Raw genomic sequence first — 15,530 nt, 5'->3', positions numbered from 1 at the left:
TAGAGATTAATATTTATTATTTTAAAAACTGTTTAATATGTTATTTATTGATTTTGTATATGAGTTTGTCTGTTCTTATTTATTTTAAATCATTTATTGTAAGTCAAGGTTATTAATGGTCATTTTATTGTATTTGTTGAAAATATCTTTCCAGCTCACATCTTTAATATAGTTTTTTCATCTTTTCTTGCTATATAGAAATTATACCTATTATTCTAAAAATTGCAATTTAAAATAGTTTCTTTCTTTGTTGTAAACTTAGAAAAATTTTGTTCCCGAGCTCCTAATAAGATATTTACTTGCATTTTATTTTTCAGTACAAATATTACATTCTTAAATTCATAATGAGGTTTATTTTACTTTAAGTTGTGATGTGAGATTCTCAATTTTTTTCAAAATGGTTATCCAGCTTTCTTAACTTCATTTACTGAAAAAAATAACCATTTCTTTCTTTGTGTATTCTTTCCTTTTGTGATTCATCTGTCCTTTTCCTCTGTATTTTTTCTTTATTATACTCTAAGTTCCTAGAATGTTCAAAAGATAATCTTAAATATTCAGTGCAAAGTAGCATTTTCACCAAAGCTGAGAATGAAAGGTAAAGCAAATAAAAACCATTCAATGGATGGTGGTGAGATACAGAATCCAGAAGTAGCATAAAGAATAGAGTGATTCCTTCTGGTAAAGAAGAGAGACAGGGAGATCAGAAGGCTCTGCAGAAAAAAATGACATCTGAGTGGATTTTGAGGGACAAAAGTGAGTGGGCAGGCAGAGAAAAGGTGAAGGAAGAGCATTCAAGAGGAGAAAAAGCCTTTTTGACCTTTCTAGGAAGAAAAAAAAGATTCCGTCTTTTGTGTATCCAAAGCATTTTGGTAATATTCCCATTACAACCTCAGTTAACATTTATTGAGGTCTTACAATGGGCCAGAACTTAAGTAATGTCTAAGGGTAGCATAATTCATTTAATTCTCCAAACCACCTGTCAGGTAGGTACTATTATTAGCTCTATTTTATAGGTGAGGAAGCTGAAACACAGAGATCCTAAGTGACTTGGCCAAGCTGGTAAGTGTCAGTCAGGACACTCACTCAGCAGTTGGGCTTCAGAATCTACACCAACAAGTGTTATTATGCCATACTGCTTCTTAGTACATATCAAATTTAAGATTTAAAATTTTTTTAATGTTCATTTATTTCTGAGAGAGATGGAGACAGAATGCAAGTGGGTTAGGGGCAGAGAGAGGGAGACACAGAATCTGAAGCAGGCTCCAGGCTCCGAGCTGTCAACACAGAGCCCAACGCGGAGCTCAGAACCACGAGCTGAACCCGAACCAAAGTCGGACACTCAACCTACTGAGCCACCCAGGTGCCCCTGGAATTTAAGATTTTTAAAAGAAAAACTTATATATTTACCATGAAAGCTAAGTGTGAAATTTATGTATTATCAATTTCTTTTTTAATTTCTTTTCACCTGCAGTAATACATGTATTTTTTGCAAAAATTTTAAGATAGGTTTATGTCAATTATTTATTGTCTGTGCAAACTTTATCAGTCAGACAACTCTTGGCTCTAATTTGGCCCTGTGAATTGTATGAAAGCATGCCCTGGTGCACTGAGTGGTGCTTATTCACATTCAGTCTCCAGACCTGAGAAGTCTTGGTTAATTCCTGGCTCTACTACTTTACTAGTTGTGGGTCCACAGGCATATCATTTATTCCAAGTACATGAGAAAAGTAGTTGAAAGAGATGACATAGCAGATGTGAAAGCACTTAAGTTCTCAACCAACAATAATAACCCTATAGTTGGTGAAACACCCCTCATTTCTCCTCACTCTACACACACACTATTGAACCATGATTTTCTGGAAGCCATATATAATAATAGCTATGTTGATAGTAATGCTAGTTAGTAAACATTTATTATATTCTAAGGCATGGCATTTTTTTTTCAATTTTCTACTCCACTAAGTTTATTCATTTAAGTGCCCAAACTTAAATTAACTGTTTTTGGAAGAAAGCTTTCTAACTAGCAACCGCTGAACGTCACCTTATGCCTTTCCAAGGCATGGCATTTAGAACATCCTTCTTTCAATCTTACAACATCGTGGTAAGTTAGGCAGCACTGTCAACACATGAATAAGAACATTAAGGCTTAGAGCAGAGAGTGGGAGTACCGATATCTGTACATGTTCTACCTGGCTTCAAAATACATGTTTTTTAGCCTACACCTTGCTGGTTAAAAAAAAAAAAACAAAAAACAAAAAACAAAAAACAAACAACAACAAAAACAACAAAAAACCTTTATAAAGGAAATGTAGCAAGACTATACAATAAATGGAAGTCACACACAGTCCATAAAAACTCACCATACACGTCTTATTCTGAAACTATTCCAACACAGGTGAAAATACACCTACTCCTTTACCCAGGTCCTAAACACAGAGGAAAAATATCATGTATGTAACTTGAACTTTTGGAGATAAGCCTAAATGGCTCAGTTACAGAACCAGAAGCATGCCATTCATTGCTCATTACTCTTTCTTTCTGTGGGAAGGCTGGCTTTCCCAATGTCTATGTTAGTTTTCTCAACTACCAGATAATTCTAGGATAAATGATCCCAAGCTTCTTGGGGAGTTGAGCCAGTTAGTTTCCAGGATCTAATGAAAAAATGCCTCCTCGTGCTCTAAGGGGAAGGCAACATTTAATTCTGAGGTTAGCAGCAATCATAAATATTTGAGTTCATACACGATTCCAAAATTGTCCTATAAATGTGGAACTGATTTTAAAGCCAGAAGTAAGGACTAGTTTATAAACCTACTAGCCCAACATCTGTGATCTATAATAAAAAATTTTTTTTTTTAAAAAAGCAAGATTTGGGTCGGAGAGAAGATACCATATGTAGGAATGGAAACACAGTGGAAGATAAACACTGGTAATTTGGAAGGAGTGTTTTGTCTTCTGAGTGGTGTTGACTTGTTTGAATATGTACTTATAAAGATGAGGATGTCTGTTTAATTGTATTGTCTTCCAGACAGAGTCTAATAAAAAAATCAACATGACAGATTCCTCCTTGCTGGGATCACTAATGGCTTACAAAATAAGCATTTGGATTATTTTATAATTTTTATGATCTCAATTAACTTGATGGCCAGTGACTTTACATACAAAGAAAGGAAGACATAGACTAGATTGATGATAAACTTAAATCTCTGAATGAAATTTATCCTATTGGGCCAAGATGCCCTTTGAAGTGGAGACCTAGAGGACATCACACCCTCACACCCTATCTCACACACACACACACACACACAAATCCAGTTTGTGATTAATAAGTGTAACTTTATCTCATTAAAATTTCTTGCAAAAGAGCAAGGCAAAGTCAGAAGATACAATCCTAAATTTGCTTCTAAATATGCAAAAATAGCAACACAACTGGCATAAATGTCATGATGGTACAAATAAATAACATTTTCCCTTCTCTTGGAGACCTATTCAATGTGTTCTGAGGCCCCAATCATGGTTGCTAGATGTATTTTTGCCTGTGCAATAGATATAGGGAAGTTTACAAATGAAATGAAATTTAGAAAACAAAGACTCTCACCTCTTTTTTATGCACATGAGGAAACCACAGCACCCAGAGAGGAAGAGAGATCATAGGGCCTGTTGGCTTCAAGATAAGAACTAGATACTAAGGGTTTTGACTTCCAGCTCAGTATTCAATAAGTTATAAAATCTTGTTCAACTTATTTGTTCAATTATAAATAATATCAATATATATTCCACCAGGAATACTGTGCAGAGGAGAGCCCATGAGCTTCCATGAACGTTATAGCCTACTAAGATTTTTTTAAATAAACAGATAATCACATTAAGACTTAAATAATTTAAAACTGTGAAAAGTACTAGTAAAGGTAAGAATAGGATGCTTAATTGAAATCGGGAGAGGGGCGCCTGGGTGGCGCAGTCGGTTAAGCGTCTGACTTCAGCCAGGTCACCATCTCGCGGTCCGAGAGTTCGAGCCCCGCGTCAGGCTCTGGGCTGATGGCTCAGAGCCTGGAGCCTGTTTCCGATTCTGTGTCTCCCTCTCTCTCTGCCCCTCCCCCGTTCATGCTCTGTCTCTCTCTGTCCCAAAAATAAATAAACATTGAAAAAAAAATTAAAAAAAAAAAAAAGAAATCGGGAGAGTCAGCCCATTCTGCATAAATGACACTTAAGCTGCAAACTGAAGAATGATGAGATGTGAGTGACTGGACAACACAGGAAGGGAGCACGCAGAAAGGCTCTGAGGCATTAAAGAGGCTGACACATTAGAGCAACTGAGGGAAGGCCAATGTGCAGAAGTAGAGTGAAGGAGGGAGGGAAGAGCCATGAGATAAGATTTGGATGATAGCTAATAAGACAAGGACCGTATAAATTATGTCAATAATTTGTCTTCTAGCAGCTAAAAGGAAGCCATCAAAAGATCATAAGCAGAGTATAAGTGACATGATCTAATTTCCATGTTTAAAAGACATTAAAAGACATTTAAAAGACAATATATATACATTCATTTAATTAGACTCAAGGGAGCAAGTTGAAAAGAGCTGCTATTGCTGATTTAGACTACATTAATGGTGAGAATGTTGGGAAGCGGACAGAATTGAGACCTGTTTGGGTGATATACCATCAAGAGGACTTATTTATTGAGTGGATGTAGGAAGTGAAAAAGGTGAAGGTGTCACAGAAAGTGTCCTGGTTTGAGGCCTGAATATCTGGTTATATGGTGTCCTGAATGAGAGACTGGCTGAGACACAAGTTTCTGTGAAAAGGTGGCAAGTGGGTAGAAAACAAGAGCTTAGAGATCAGTGTTTGGCCCATTAAACTTGCACTACCATGTAGAGTTTTAAGAACAGAGTTGCATCTTGACTCAGAAGAATATTGTAGAAATAACATACTCATGTATTGTTGGCATAGAGATAGAGTTTTAAATCCACGTGAATGGATGAAGTAATTCACACAGTGCGAGGGGAGGTGGGAATACAGGGTAAGCCTGAACTCTGAGGAATTCCAATATTTAGTAGTTGAGCACAGGATGATGAAGTGGTAAAGATACAGAGAAGACAATATCAAATTAAAAAAAAAGACAAAAAAGATATTATATTGTTATGGAAACCAAGAGAATATAACCATTTTAGCTTCATGCTTCTAATAGTTTTGTACATATTGTAAGCATAAAATCTCAAAAAAAGACACATGTTTTTAAGACCTTTACCTGTCATGAACTAAATGTGTGAGCTTGGGTAACTCATTAAAACTTTCCTATCTTTAAAATGGGAGTAATAGGGATGCCTGGGTGGCTCAGTTGGTTGAGCGTCCAACTTCAGCTCAGGTCATGATCTTGCGGTCCGTGAGTTCAAGCCCCACGTCGGCTCTGTGCTGACAGCTCAGAGCCTGGAGCCTGTTTCAGATTCTGTGTCTCCTTCTCTCTCTCTACCCCTCCTCCACTCATGCTCTGTCTCTTTCTGTCTCAAAAATAAATAAACGTTAAAAAAATTTTTTTAATGGGAGTCATAATCTCTTCTCATGTGTTAGATTGTGATGGACATCAATTAGAGTAGCATATGCAAGACAAACTTTGTAAATTGTTCATTGTTACACATATTTCATGTTTTCCCATAAATAAGGCCAGAAGTTTTTGTTACTGATTTACTACTGATTTTAAGCTGTTATTAAGATAAGGGCACCTCTCTGGCTCCTCTCTGGCTCAGTCAGAAGAGCATTGACTCTTGATCTTGGGGTTGTGAGTTCGAGCCCCACATTGGGTATACAGGTTACTAAAAGATAAATGGATAAATAAACTTTAAGGATACCCAAGGCTATTACGATAATAAGTAAATTACATTATCAGGATTTATTGATTAGGGGTGGGGGAATGGGCAAAACAGGTGAAAGAGAGTGGGAGATACAGGCTTCCAGTTATGGAATAAATAAGTCACAGGGCCAAAAGGCACAGCATAAGGAATGTAGTCAATGATATTGTAATAGTGATGTATTGGGACAGATGGTAACTACACTGGTGGTGAGCGCAGCATGAAGTATAGACTTGTTGAATCACTAATGCTATACACTTGAAACTAATGTAACATTGTGTGTCAAGTATACTAAAAATATATTTATTTATTAGAATATCACTCTTTGTGAGTGTGTATGGTGGACTTAACTGACCACTAAATATGGCATTTAATTCCATCAGAGGAATGTCTGCATGTTGTGTACCCCAAGGTGAATATAGGGAAGAAGAAGCTAGGTGAGTGGAAAAACTTCTATTAAAATGGATGTGACCCACCATGACTCTGGGAGTTGTTAGAGGTCTCAAATTAAGTAAGCACTAAGGAATTACTATGCTCCTCTCCAAAGCAATTACTTGCTCCTCTCTTCAGTGGTTAATCAAGTCACACTGAAAATAGTCTTTACTCTGCTATAATATTAGTCCTCCTGCTCTGGGCTGAGGTCTTCTTTAATCCTTGGAATGTTTTCTTCATCTTCCCCCTTGTCCATGATGAAGAGTTTCTCACTTTGAACAGTCACTTCGAACAACAGTTACAGTTTGTTGTTGAAGCATGCGGTCTTATCTCCTGGAGACACGAGACAGTGTGCACTGTTTATTACAGCAGAAGAGAAGTCTAGAAACCCTGGCGGCTGTTGGGCACTGAGAATGGAAGAATGGGAAAGTAGATAGTTGCAGGTTCAAGTCAGATATGATCTGAAGTAAGGGACTGATTTGCTGACAGGCACAGTTTAGGAAAACTCTACGTAGGGCTTACAGGCCAATAAAGATTAATTTTACTAGGTCTTGAAAGCTGTTAAATTTTGTGAGTTCCCTATAAAATGGTTGAAAACCTTTGAAGTTTTGAAGCAGTTATTAAAGGTAATCACATTATTAGGTGGGGCAAGGCAGGAAAATGAGGAAAGCCCTGGAAAATGGTGTTAAGCAGAGCAAAAGACATTGAAATAAGTATTGAGAGACCCTTAGGAAACTCAGAAGGCAGTATGATTAGGAGCCTGGGGTACTGAGTTAGAGTTCCAAATCTGCCTACATGGCCTGTAAAAATGCTTCAAGGCCTCCTGAGTACAATAAGATAACCTTCTTCTACATAGTACATGTCAAGCTATGTCTATATCTCTCAACTGATCCTCTTTCTGATGTGTGGTCATCAGTCACGTCTTCCAAATTTTAGGAGGATGCAGGTCAACTTGAAGCTACTAAAAAAGGCAAAGATGAAGATACTGTGGTTTCAGACCCAGTCCTTTCCTACATTCATTGATGTTATCCTAATGCTACGTTGCAACAACATGGATTGTACTGATGTTGAGAATATACTTGTTTCAAATGGAAAATTAACAATTGATGATTTATGCCTAAGGTTTTTATTTTTATGCCCATACTTTTTAATGGTGTCATCTGAAAAGTAACTCTTTTTGGGAGTCACTCTTCCAGGATGGAAGAAAAAACAAGTGCAAGAAAGAAAAAGTAATTTAGTGAAGAAATGTAGGCTTGTGAATGCTCATCTTGTGGAAAGTGGAAATTGTCAGATGACATTAAAAAGCAGCCAAGGTGGGGATAAGATACCCTTTCAAATACGGCTGCATTTGTTGGCATTTAAATTCTCAAGAAAATAATCCTAAGTGACGTCCTTGCTCTTAATGAAAATAAGCACTTGTACTCAGTAGTAGTTTTAACTCCTTTGGAGCTTCTGATGGTATATTCCATTACTTCTTTTACTCTAAAAATGACCAAATGGAAGACCTCAGCCAAAATAGCCTCTTAGAATAGAGGTTGGCATTTTAAAATGGTTAACAATGTGCTTGCTTGTATCTTCACACTGCAGCATTTTCTGTTGGTAGTTGAGGTTACCTGAGAGGAAGAGTTAATGGGAACTGAAGAAATAGTTGGGTTTGCTGGTTTAGTAAGCAACAGGCTGAAGATTGGTTAATGGGCAACATTTTCTACAATGGCGGCTCTTAAGGTGTAATCCCTGAACCAGCAGCATCAGTGTACCAGGGAACTTGGTAGAAATGGTAATGCTCCAGAATTAACACCCTAGACGTCCTGGATTGGCACCTCTGGGGGATGGGGCGCAACAATCTGTTTTAACAAGCCCAGGGGAGTGGGATGCCAATAAAGTTTGAAAACAATTTAGAGGAATACATTTTCCTCTTAGCTGGAATGAAATTCCTCATTTTTGTTGTCAGGGAATAGCATTCTGTCTCTGCTCATCTTCATGTCACTGTTCTTTGGCTACTGAGTTTTAGGGATTTTTTTTCTCGGATCATCAAGTTAGTATCTGGCACAGCCAGTCCTTGTACCCAGGCCATCTGAGTCCACACCCCACGTTGCCCATTTCATCACTCGCTCCCATGGGTTTACATCAGCTCCACATTGCACACTGGAGGGACACTCCCCAGATTCTCACTCATCACATGGGAAACTTAGAGTGTGTCAGTGGCTTACCCAGAAACCATAAAGAAAGCAGTGATTTCAGGAACATTATGACAACATGAGGGACCTAAGCAATTGACTGATTTACAAAATTCCACCCCTGGAAGGGTTTGTGAGAAGCCACACAATTCCCACGTTGCACTTGGTTTTAATTCTGAAATACTTCTGCTCTTCTCTTCCTGGGTAATATTCATCCTTCAGGTCTCAGTTTAGACAGAACTTTTTTTGGAAGCATACCCTGATTAAAGGTAGGCTAGACCAGATACTCCCTCAGCACCCCACTTGTTTCCCTGCACCTTTCATGATTACTGCTTATTGAATTATCTGATGGGAGGACTGAGGCCCAATCTGTCATGTTCAACAATCTATCCACAGACCTACTGAGCATAGCAGCTAGCATATTATTTAAAAAAATTGTTTGTTGAATGAATATCCATATAGTTCACATAATCACATGTATAAAATATCTTCTCTTCTGAAAAAAGATGAACATCTAAAGTAACTCCTTTTGATGGGGCACCTAGGTGGCACAGTCAATTGAGCGTCTGACTTCAGCTCAGATCATGATCTCACTGTTTGTGAGTTTGAGCCCACAGTCACTGACGTCAGTGTAGAGCCAGCTTTGGTTCCTCTGTGTTCCCCCCACACACACTCTGTCCTTCCCCCCACTCACTCTGTCTCTTTCTCTCTCTCCCTCATACATAAAGAAAACATTTTAAAAATTATTTAAAGTAACTCCTTTGAGAGAATGTAAAGAGTTCACAACATCTCTTACTCATTCTAGTATCTTGCAGACCTATCTGCTAGCAAATCCAGCCTTCTATTGGACACCAGTATCCTAAGTTAAACTTCGCTAATTTCCCTTTTCTGACATCAACAAATATGGAGAACATCTGAGCACTAGTGCCTGTATATCCTCATACTGTTATATTTAGGTTATTTGTTGGCCTTCTCTTCTTTACATCATTCATCCAGCTCCACTCTGTTCTGGATCCTTCCAGATATTCTGTTTCCTGCATCATTTAGGAATAACTTGCTGTAGATCTCAGACTAGTCACTTAACTTTCGAGCCTCAGTTTCCTCATTAATAAAGTAAGAATAGTAATGTTTTTATATATTTGCTGACACTAAATTAGATGATGTATATGAAAGTGATTTGCATGGTGACTGGCACATAGCAATTCTTCTAGAATTATTCATCTTAATTTTTTTTCTTTTACTTTTATTCCTTGTGATTGTTCATGCAGAGCTATTTAGGTAAAGCTACATGAAGTCACTTAGTATCTTACTGTGTCTTCACGGTAATGTACAAAAATTGCTTTCTATATCATGAATAGTGATAAAGCAAATAAAATTTGCAAGGTCTTTAAATTGACCTAAATTGATCTTTTCTGGGTTTCACAGAGTACCCTTTAGTCCCCTGTATCTTAGAATTTTGAAACTTAATGTTTGACCTTTACTATTGAGGATAGAATTTGGAGATAATGAAGAATCCAGAGGTTCTGAAAAGTCAATCCAGGCAAGCCAGTAAAATCTTTGGTCCCTATTCTGAGACTAAAGTCTTAGGTCAATAGTAAAGCCCAAAATAGGAAATGACTCTGGGACATGTCAAGATTCATGTTGCATGACAGAGGTTGAGTATCAGGAACCAGAAGGCTAAGACATTGCAGTAGAAAACAGGGATGTGGGAACAGCTGTAAAAGAAATTTGACTAGTTATATCTTCCTTTGTTCACAACATTCCCTTGGGTAGTAGTTTATGCCCCACAGTCCAGTATCTGATCCTATCCTATCAAACCCAATACTATTTCATAATCTTGGCCATTACCTCTTAGTTTAGGTTGTTCCAAACTAGAAGAAGTCTAATTATTTTATCCTGAACTTATAAGCTAGATTTTCCAGCCTTTTGCTCCAGCCGTTTTATATGATTTATATATATATTTTTAAAAGCTGTAAGTAAGGAACCAGGAGATTTGGATCTTACTCTCCACACTATCATTTTCTTGTTATGTAATTTTGGTTCAGCCCATTGATCTCTGAGCCTAATTTTCCTTGTCTTCCAATAATAGTCAAGATATATTTTTAGAATAAGACTTTCTTTAGAATCCATTCATCTCCCAATATCCTAAAGATGTCATCAATTAGTCTACATACAATATTCCAGTTGTCCATGCAGCATAGTTTTTCCTGAGGAAAAAATCATATTTTTTCTTTGTCCTCATTACTTTCCTAAGAAAGTTCAGAATTTTCTTGGCATTTTGATTACAAAAGGCTGCTAGCCTTATGTCCATGGTAACTTTAAAAGATGTGAATGAGGCAGAGGCTCCTGGGAGGTACCAGTCGTAATGGTGTCTGTATGATTTCCGGAGGCTGCAGCATTAGACCACGGCCGACGTGAGCGGCAGGAGGGTAGCAGCATAAAAGATGACAACAGCAGCTAGGCCAACTTTTGAACCTGCGAGAGGGGGGAGAGGAAAAGGAGAAGGTGATTTAAGCCAACTCTCAAAGCAGTATTCAAGTAGAGACCTACCTTCTCATACAAAGATAAAATATAGACAAACCACTCGGGATGCCCCTGAAGAGGTTCGCAACCGTGACTTCAGGAGAGAGCTGGAGGAGAGAGAGCGAGCTGCCGCCAGAGAAAAAAATAGAGATCATCCAACACGAGAACATACAACCTCCTCATCAGTGTCCAAGAAACCTCGGTTAGACCAGATTCCTGCTGCCAACCTTGATGCAGATGATCCTCTACTAGATGAGGAAGATGAAGATGAAGATTTTGAAGAGGAGAGCGATGATGATGATACTGCAGCTCTTCTTGCAGAGCTAGAAAAAATTAAAAAAGAAAGAGCTGAAGAGCAGGCCAGGAAGGAACAAGAACAAAAAGCTGAAGAAGAAAGAATACGTATGGAAAACATATTGAGTGGAAACCCTCTCCTTAATCTCACTGGCCCATCCCAGCCTCAGGCCAACTTCAAAGTTAAAAGAAGGTGGGATGATGATGTTGTTTTCAAGAACTGTGCAAAAGGTGTAGATGATCAGAAGAAAGGCAAAAGATTTGTAAATGATACACTGCGATATGAATTTCACAAAAAGTTCATGGAGAAATATATATATTAAATAGTACAGTTTTATGTGCTTAATTAAAGACTGTAAAATGTAAACAAACAAAAAAAAAGATGTGAATGGGAACAGGATGTACATGTAAGTTGTATATATCACCCATAGTTGAAGTGAGACCAAATTTAAGTATCACCTAACTATCACCATTCATCTTCAGTGTACACATGACACAGTATTAAGACCAGTTGGCCTTTTCTTAGACCCACAGTTATGCTTTTACATTAATATGCTAATGTTTTTAAAATTAGTATTTCCAATCTTTGTCTTTTCCTGAACTTCAGATCCAACTGCTTACCATACAACTTCATCTGCTTGTCCTAAGGTACCTTAAACTCCATATATCCAAAATGGAACTGTTAATCAGCCTTCTCAGATACCAACATGCTCTTCTTCTTATTTTTTACAATGGTTAGTAATCTCTTCCATTCAACTACCTACACAAGTTACCTGATAGCTTAACTTCTTCATTCTCTTACCCATTTCCACATCTAATTAGTCAAAAGTACAATTGATTCAACTTATTACATCCATCTTCAGCTAAAGTCCACCTCTCTGTCACCACTGTTTCTGCCCTAAACTTAGTCTTCATTATTTCTTGCCTGGAGTATTACAATAATTTTATGGCTATTATCTCTCTGGTCCAAGTTACCTTTACTTTTATTATCAGGCTCTTAACTTGCCTCTCTGTTTCCACTATTACCCATTCTTCATGCAGTAACGAAATTGATCTTTTAACAGTTAAAATCACATTATGTCATCTTCCTGTTTGAAATCCTCTAGAAGGTTTCCATTTCACTTATAATAATCCACATTGCTTGCCATGTCTACAAGGAGCTACATGGTTTTGTCATTTGTTCCTTTTGAGCCTCATGTCCCAAACCCACCCTTCAGTATATTCTAGCTGTGTGAACTTCTTCCTGTTCCTAGAACATGCCAGATTGAATGCCACCTCAAGCCTTTGTACTACCTGTTCTCTTTGCCTGAAACAGATCTTATCCCAAATCTTCATCTACTTAGCTCCTTTTGTCATTCAGTTCCTGGTCAAATGTCATCTGGAAGAGGCCCTCCTTGACCAGTCCTGGCCTACATATTGCTTTTCATGTTGCCCTGTTTTCTCTATATCTTTTTCATGATCTGGAATTATCTTATTTACTGATCAATTTGTGTACTGTTAATTTTCTGTTTCCAAGCAGAGATAAATTGCCCTGCTTACCATGGATTGTACAAACTTATAAAACCATGCAAACTAGATTCTCAATAATTAATAAAAATTTGTTTATAGTGTGTTTTCTTGGGGCAATGAATGACATTCCTGAGGAAATAGAGATCTTACTCTACTCTTCTACACTATCTGAAATTATTTTTCTTATAAAATGTATTGATTTTATACTAATAACTAAATATAAAAGTAAAATATCATATGCCTGATAATATACAATTTGTTTGTTTTCTATTTTTCATACCAAAAGAAGACTGTGTTCAACTTGATGATTTGGTATACATACTTATTGTGAAATGATTCCCATAAGTAAGTTAATTAACATGTCTATCACCTTACATTGTTACCTTTTCTTTTTTATGGGACTGTTTAAGGTCTACTCTCTCAGCAAATTTCAAGTATATAATACAGTATTATTAACTATAGTCATCATGCTATATATTAAATCATCAGAACATATTCATCTTATAACTGAAAGGTTGTATTCTTTTATCAACCTCTCCCCATGTCCCCTATCCTACAGCCATTCTATTTTCCATTCCTTTGAGTTTGAGTTTGAGTTTGTTTATGATGCCTCAATAATGCTGGACAAAAACCTCTCTGAATCCAGATAGATCATAGAACTAAATGTGAAAAAACGAAACAATAAAGCTCTAAATATTGGAAAAAAAATAATATGTGTTAGGCATAGTCAAGGAAATTAAGCATAAGCATTATGGAAAAGAAAATCAAATTTTACAATAAAATGGTTTCAGAACTTATCATTTTAAAATAATTATAAATCCTTGTGGTCCCTGGGTTGCTCAGGCAGTTAAGTGACTGACATCGGCTCAGGTCATGATCTCATGTTCGTGAGTTCGAGCCCCACGTCAGGATCTTTGCTGACAGCTCAGAGCCTGGAGCCTGCTTCAGATTCTGTGTCTCCCTCTCTCTCGGCCCCTCCTTTGCTCACATTCTGTCTCTCTCTCTCAAAAATAAATAAATATTAAATATATATATTAATGAAATAAATTAATTGAATATATTAAATAAATTAATTAATTAAATATATTAAATAAATATATATTATATATATAATCATAAATCCAAAGGAGGTTGAAAAGAAATGTATGCAAATTCCCATGAACACTTACTTTGTATAAAACTAAGAAATTGGCATTGCTGCAATCCATAGAGCTTATTCAGATTTCAATAATTATACATGAACTTGTGTGTGTATATGTGTGTATAGTCCTATGCAATTTTATTACATGTGTAGCATTGTATAACCACATAAGCATCAACATACTCAACTATACCATTGCAACAAGACTCTCTGGTGTTATCCTTTATAGCCATACCCATCGTGTCCTTCCACTCCTAACCCCTGGCAACCACTAATCCGTTTTCCATCTTTATAATTACGTTATTTTATACACATAACATAAATAGAATCATGCAGTATATCTTCTTGATTTTGGCTTTTTCTATCAGTATAATTTCCTTGAGGTCCAACTAAGTTATTTCACATATCAATAATTTGTTCCTTATTATTGCTGAGTTGTATTCTGTGGTATAGATGTACCACAGTTTGTTTAAAAGTATTTTCCAATTTTATCTATCACAAATAAAGCTATTGTAAATACTTGTTTATAAATTCCTGGGTGAAAATAAGTCTTCAATCCTATAGGATAAATGCCCAAGAGTGCAACTGATGGGTCATACAGTAAGTTCATTTTTAGTTTTGAAAGGAACTGCCAAACTATCTTCTAAGGTAGCTATGCAATTTTATTTTCCAACCAGAAATATATAAACGGTCTAGTTTCTCTGCATCGTCATCAGCATTGTGTGTTACCATTATTTTTCACTTTAGTTATGTAATTTTTAACAGATTAAAAGTACATTGATATTGCTCATCCATTTCAAATTACTTTTACAAAGGAGAACCTAAGTGGGTCAGTCGGTTAAACATCCTACCTCGGCTCAGATTATGACCTCACAGTTCGCAGGTTTGAGCCCCATGTTGGACTTGGTGCTGACAGCTCAGAGCCTGGATCCTGCTTTGGATTCTGTGTCTCCCTCTCTCTGATCCTTCTCTCTCTCTCTCTCTCTCTCTCTCTCTCTCTCTCCCACCCCCCCCCCTCACAAATAAACATCAAGGGCACCTGGGTGGCTCAGTTGGTTAAGCTTCAGACTTCAGCTCAGGTCATGATCTCACAGTTTGTATGTTTGAGCCCCTCATCAGACTCTGTGCCGACAACTCAGAGCCTGGAGCCTGCTTCGAATTCTGTGTCTTCCTCTTTCTCTGCCCCTCCCCCAATCTCTCCCTCCCGCTCTCTCTCTCTCTCTCTCAAAAATAAATAAACATTAAAAAAATTTTTAAATAAAAAGTAAATAAATGAAATAAATAAATAAATAAACATCAAATTCTTTTTCAATGTCATACTTTCTAAACAAAATATTTATTAAACAGTTCTCTCATACAGAAGTCAAATATCCTCTGGGATCTTTCAAATCGAAACAAACTTTTTAATATTATGACACATGTGAAAAGAAAAACAAAAATGTTTATGTAAAACAATTACAAACTTAAAATACAGAGCAAGGTGTCAAGAAGTAATTTTCCTTAAGGTTTTTTGGTACATTCCCCAATGGTTAAAACACTGATTTTCTTTGAAATTATAATAGAGTCGCACAAAATCCCAGACTCGTTAAGAAGATACATGCATATTTTCTA

General features: G+C 36.8%; 1 protein-coding gene across 1 annotated transcript; it reads left to right on the top strand.

Moving 5' to 3' along the window:
- The first annotated feature begins 10,788 nt into the window (after window positions 1-10,788).
- On the top strand, window positions 10,789-11,650 carry LOC106970256 (spliceosome-associated protein CWC15 homolog). The gene is made up of 2 exons (XM_053203365.1): window positions 10,789-10,805; window positions 10,889-11,650. The coding sequence occupies exon 2, from the start codon at window positions 10,897-10,899 to the stop codon at window positions 11,590-11,592; it is 696 nt and encodes a 231-aa protein (XP_053059340.1). The 5' UTR covers window positions 10,789-10,805; window positions 10,889-10,896; the 3' UTR covers window positions 11,593-11,650.
- The last annotated feature ends 3,880 nt before the right edge of the window (window positions 11,651-15,530 follow it).

Source organism: Acinonyx jubatus, chromosome D1 (assembly GCF_027475565.1).
Source record: "Acinonyx jubatus isolate Ajub_Pintada_27869175 chromosome D1, VMU_Ajub_asm_v1.0, whole genome shotgun sequence".
In the NCBI taxonomy this organism is placed as follows: Eukaryota; Metazoa; Chordata; class Mammalia; order Carnivora; family Felidae; genus Acinonyx; species Acinonyx jubatus.
Note: the sequence above shows the minus strand (reverse complement) of the source record. Positions and strands in the feature narration are given on the sequence as shown.

What these genes read in the sequence shown, in the direction of transcription:
- LOC106970256 (XM_053203365.1), top strand. Translation starts at nt 10,897, where the DNA reads ATGACAACAGCAGCTAGGCCAACTTTTGAACCTGCGAGAGGGGGGAGA.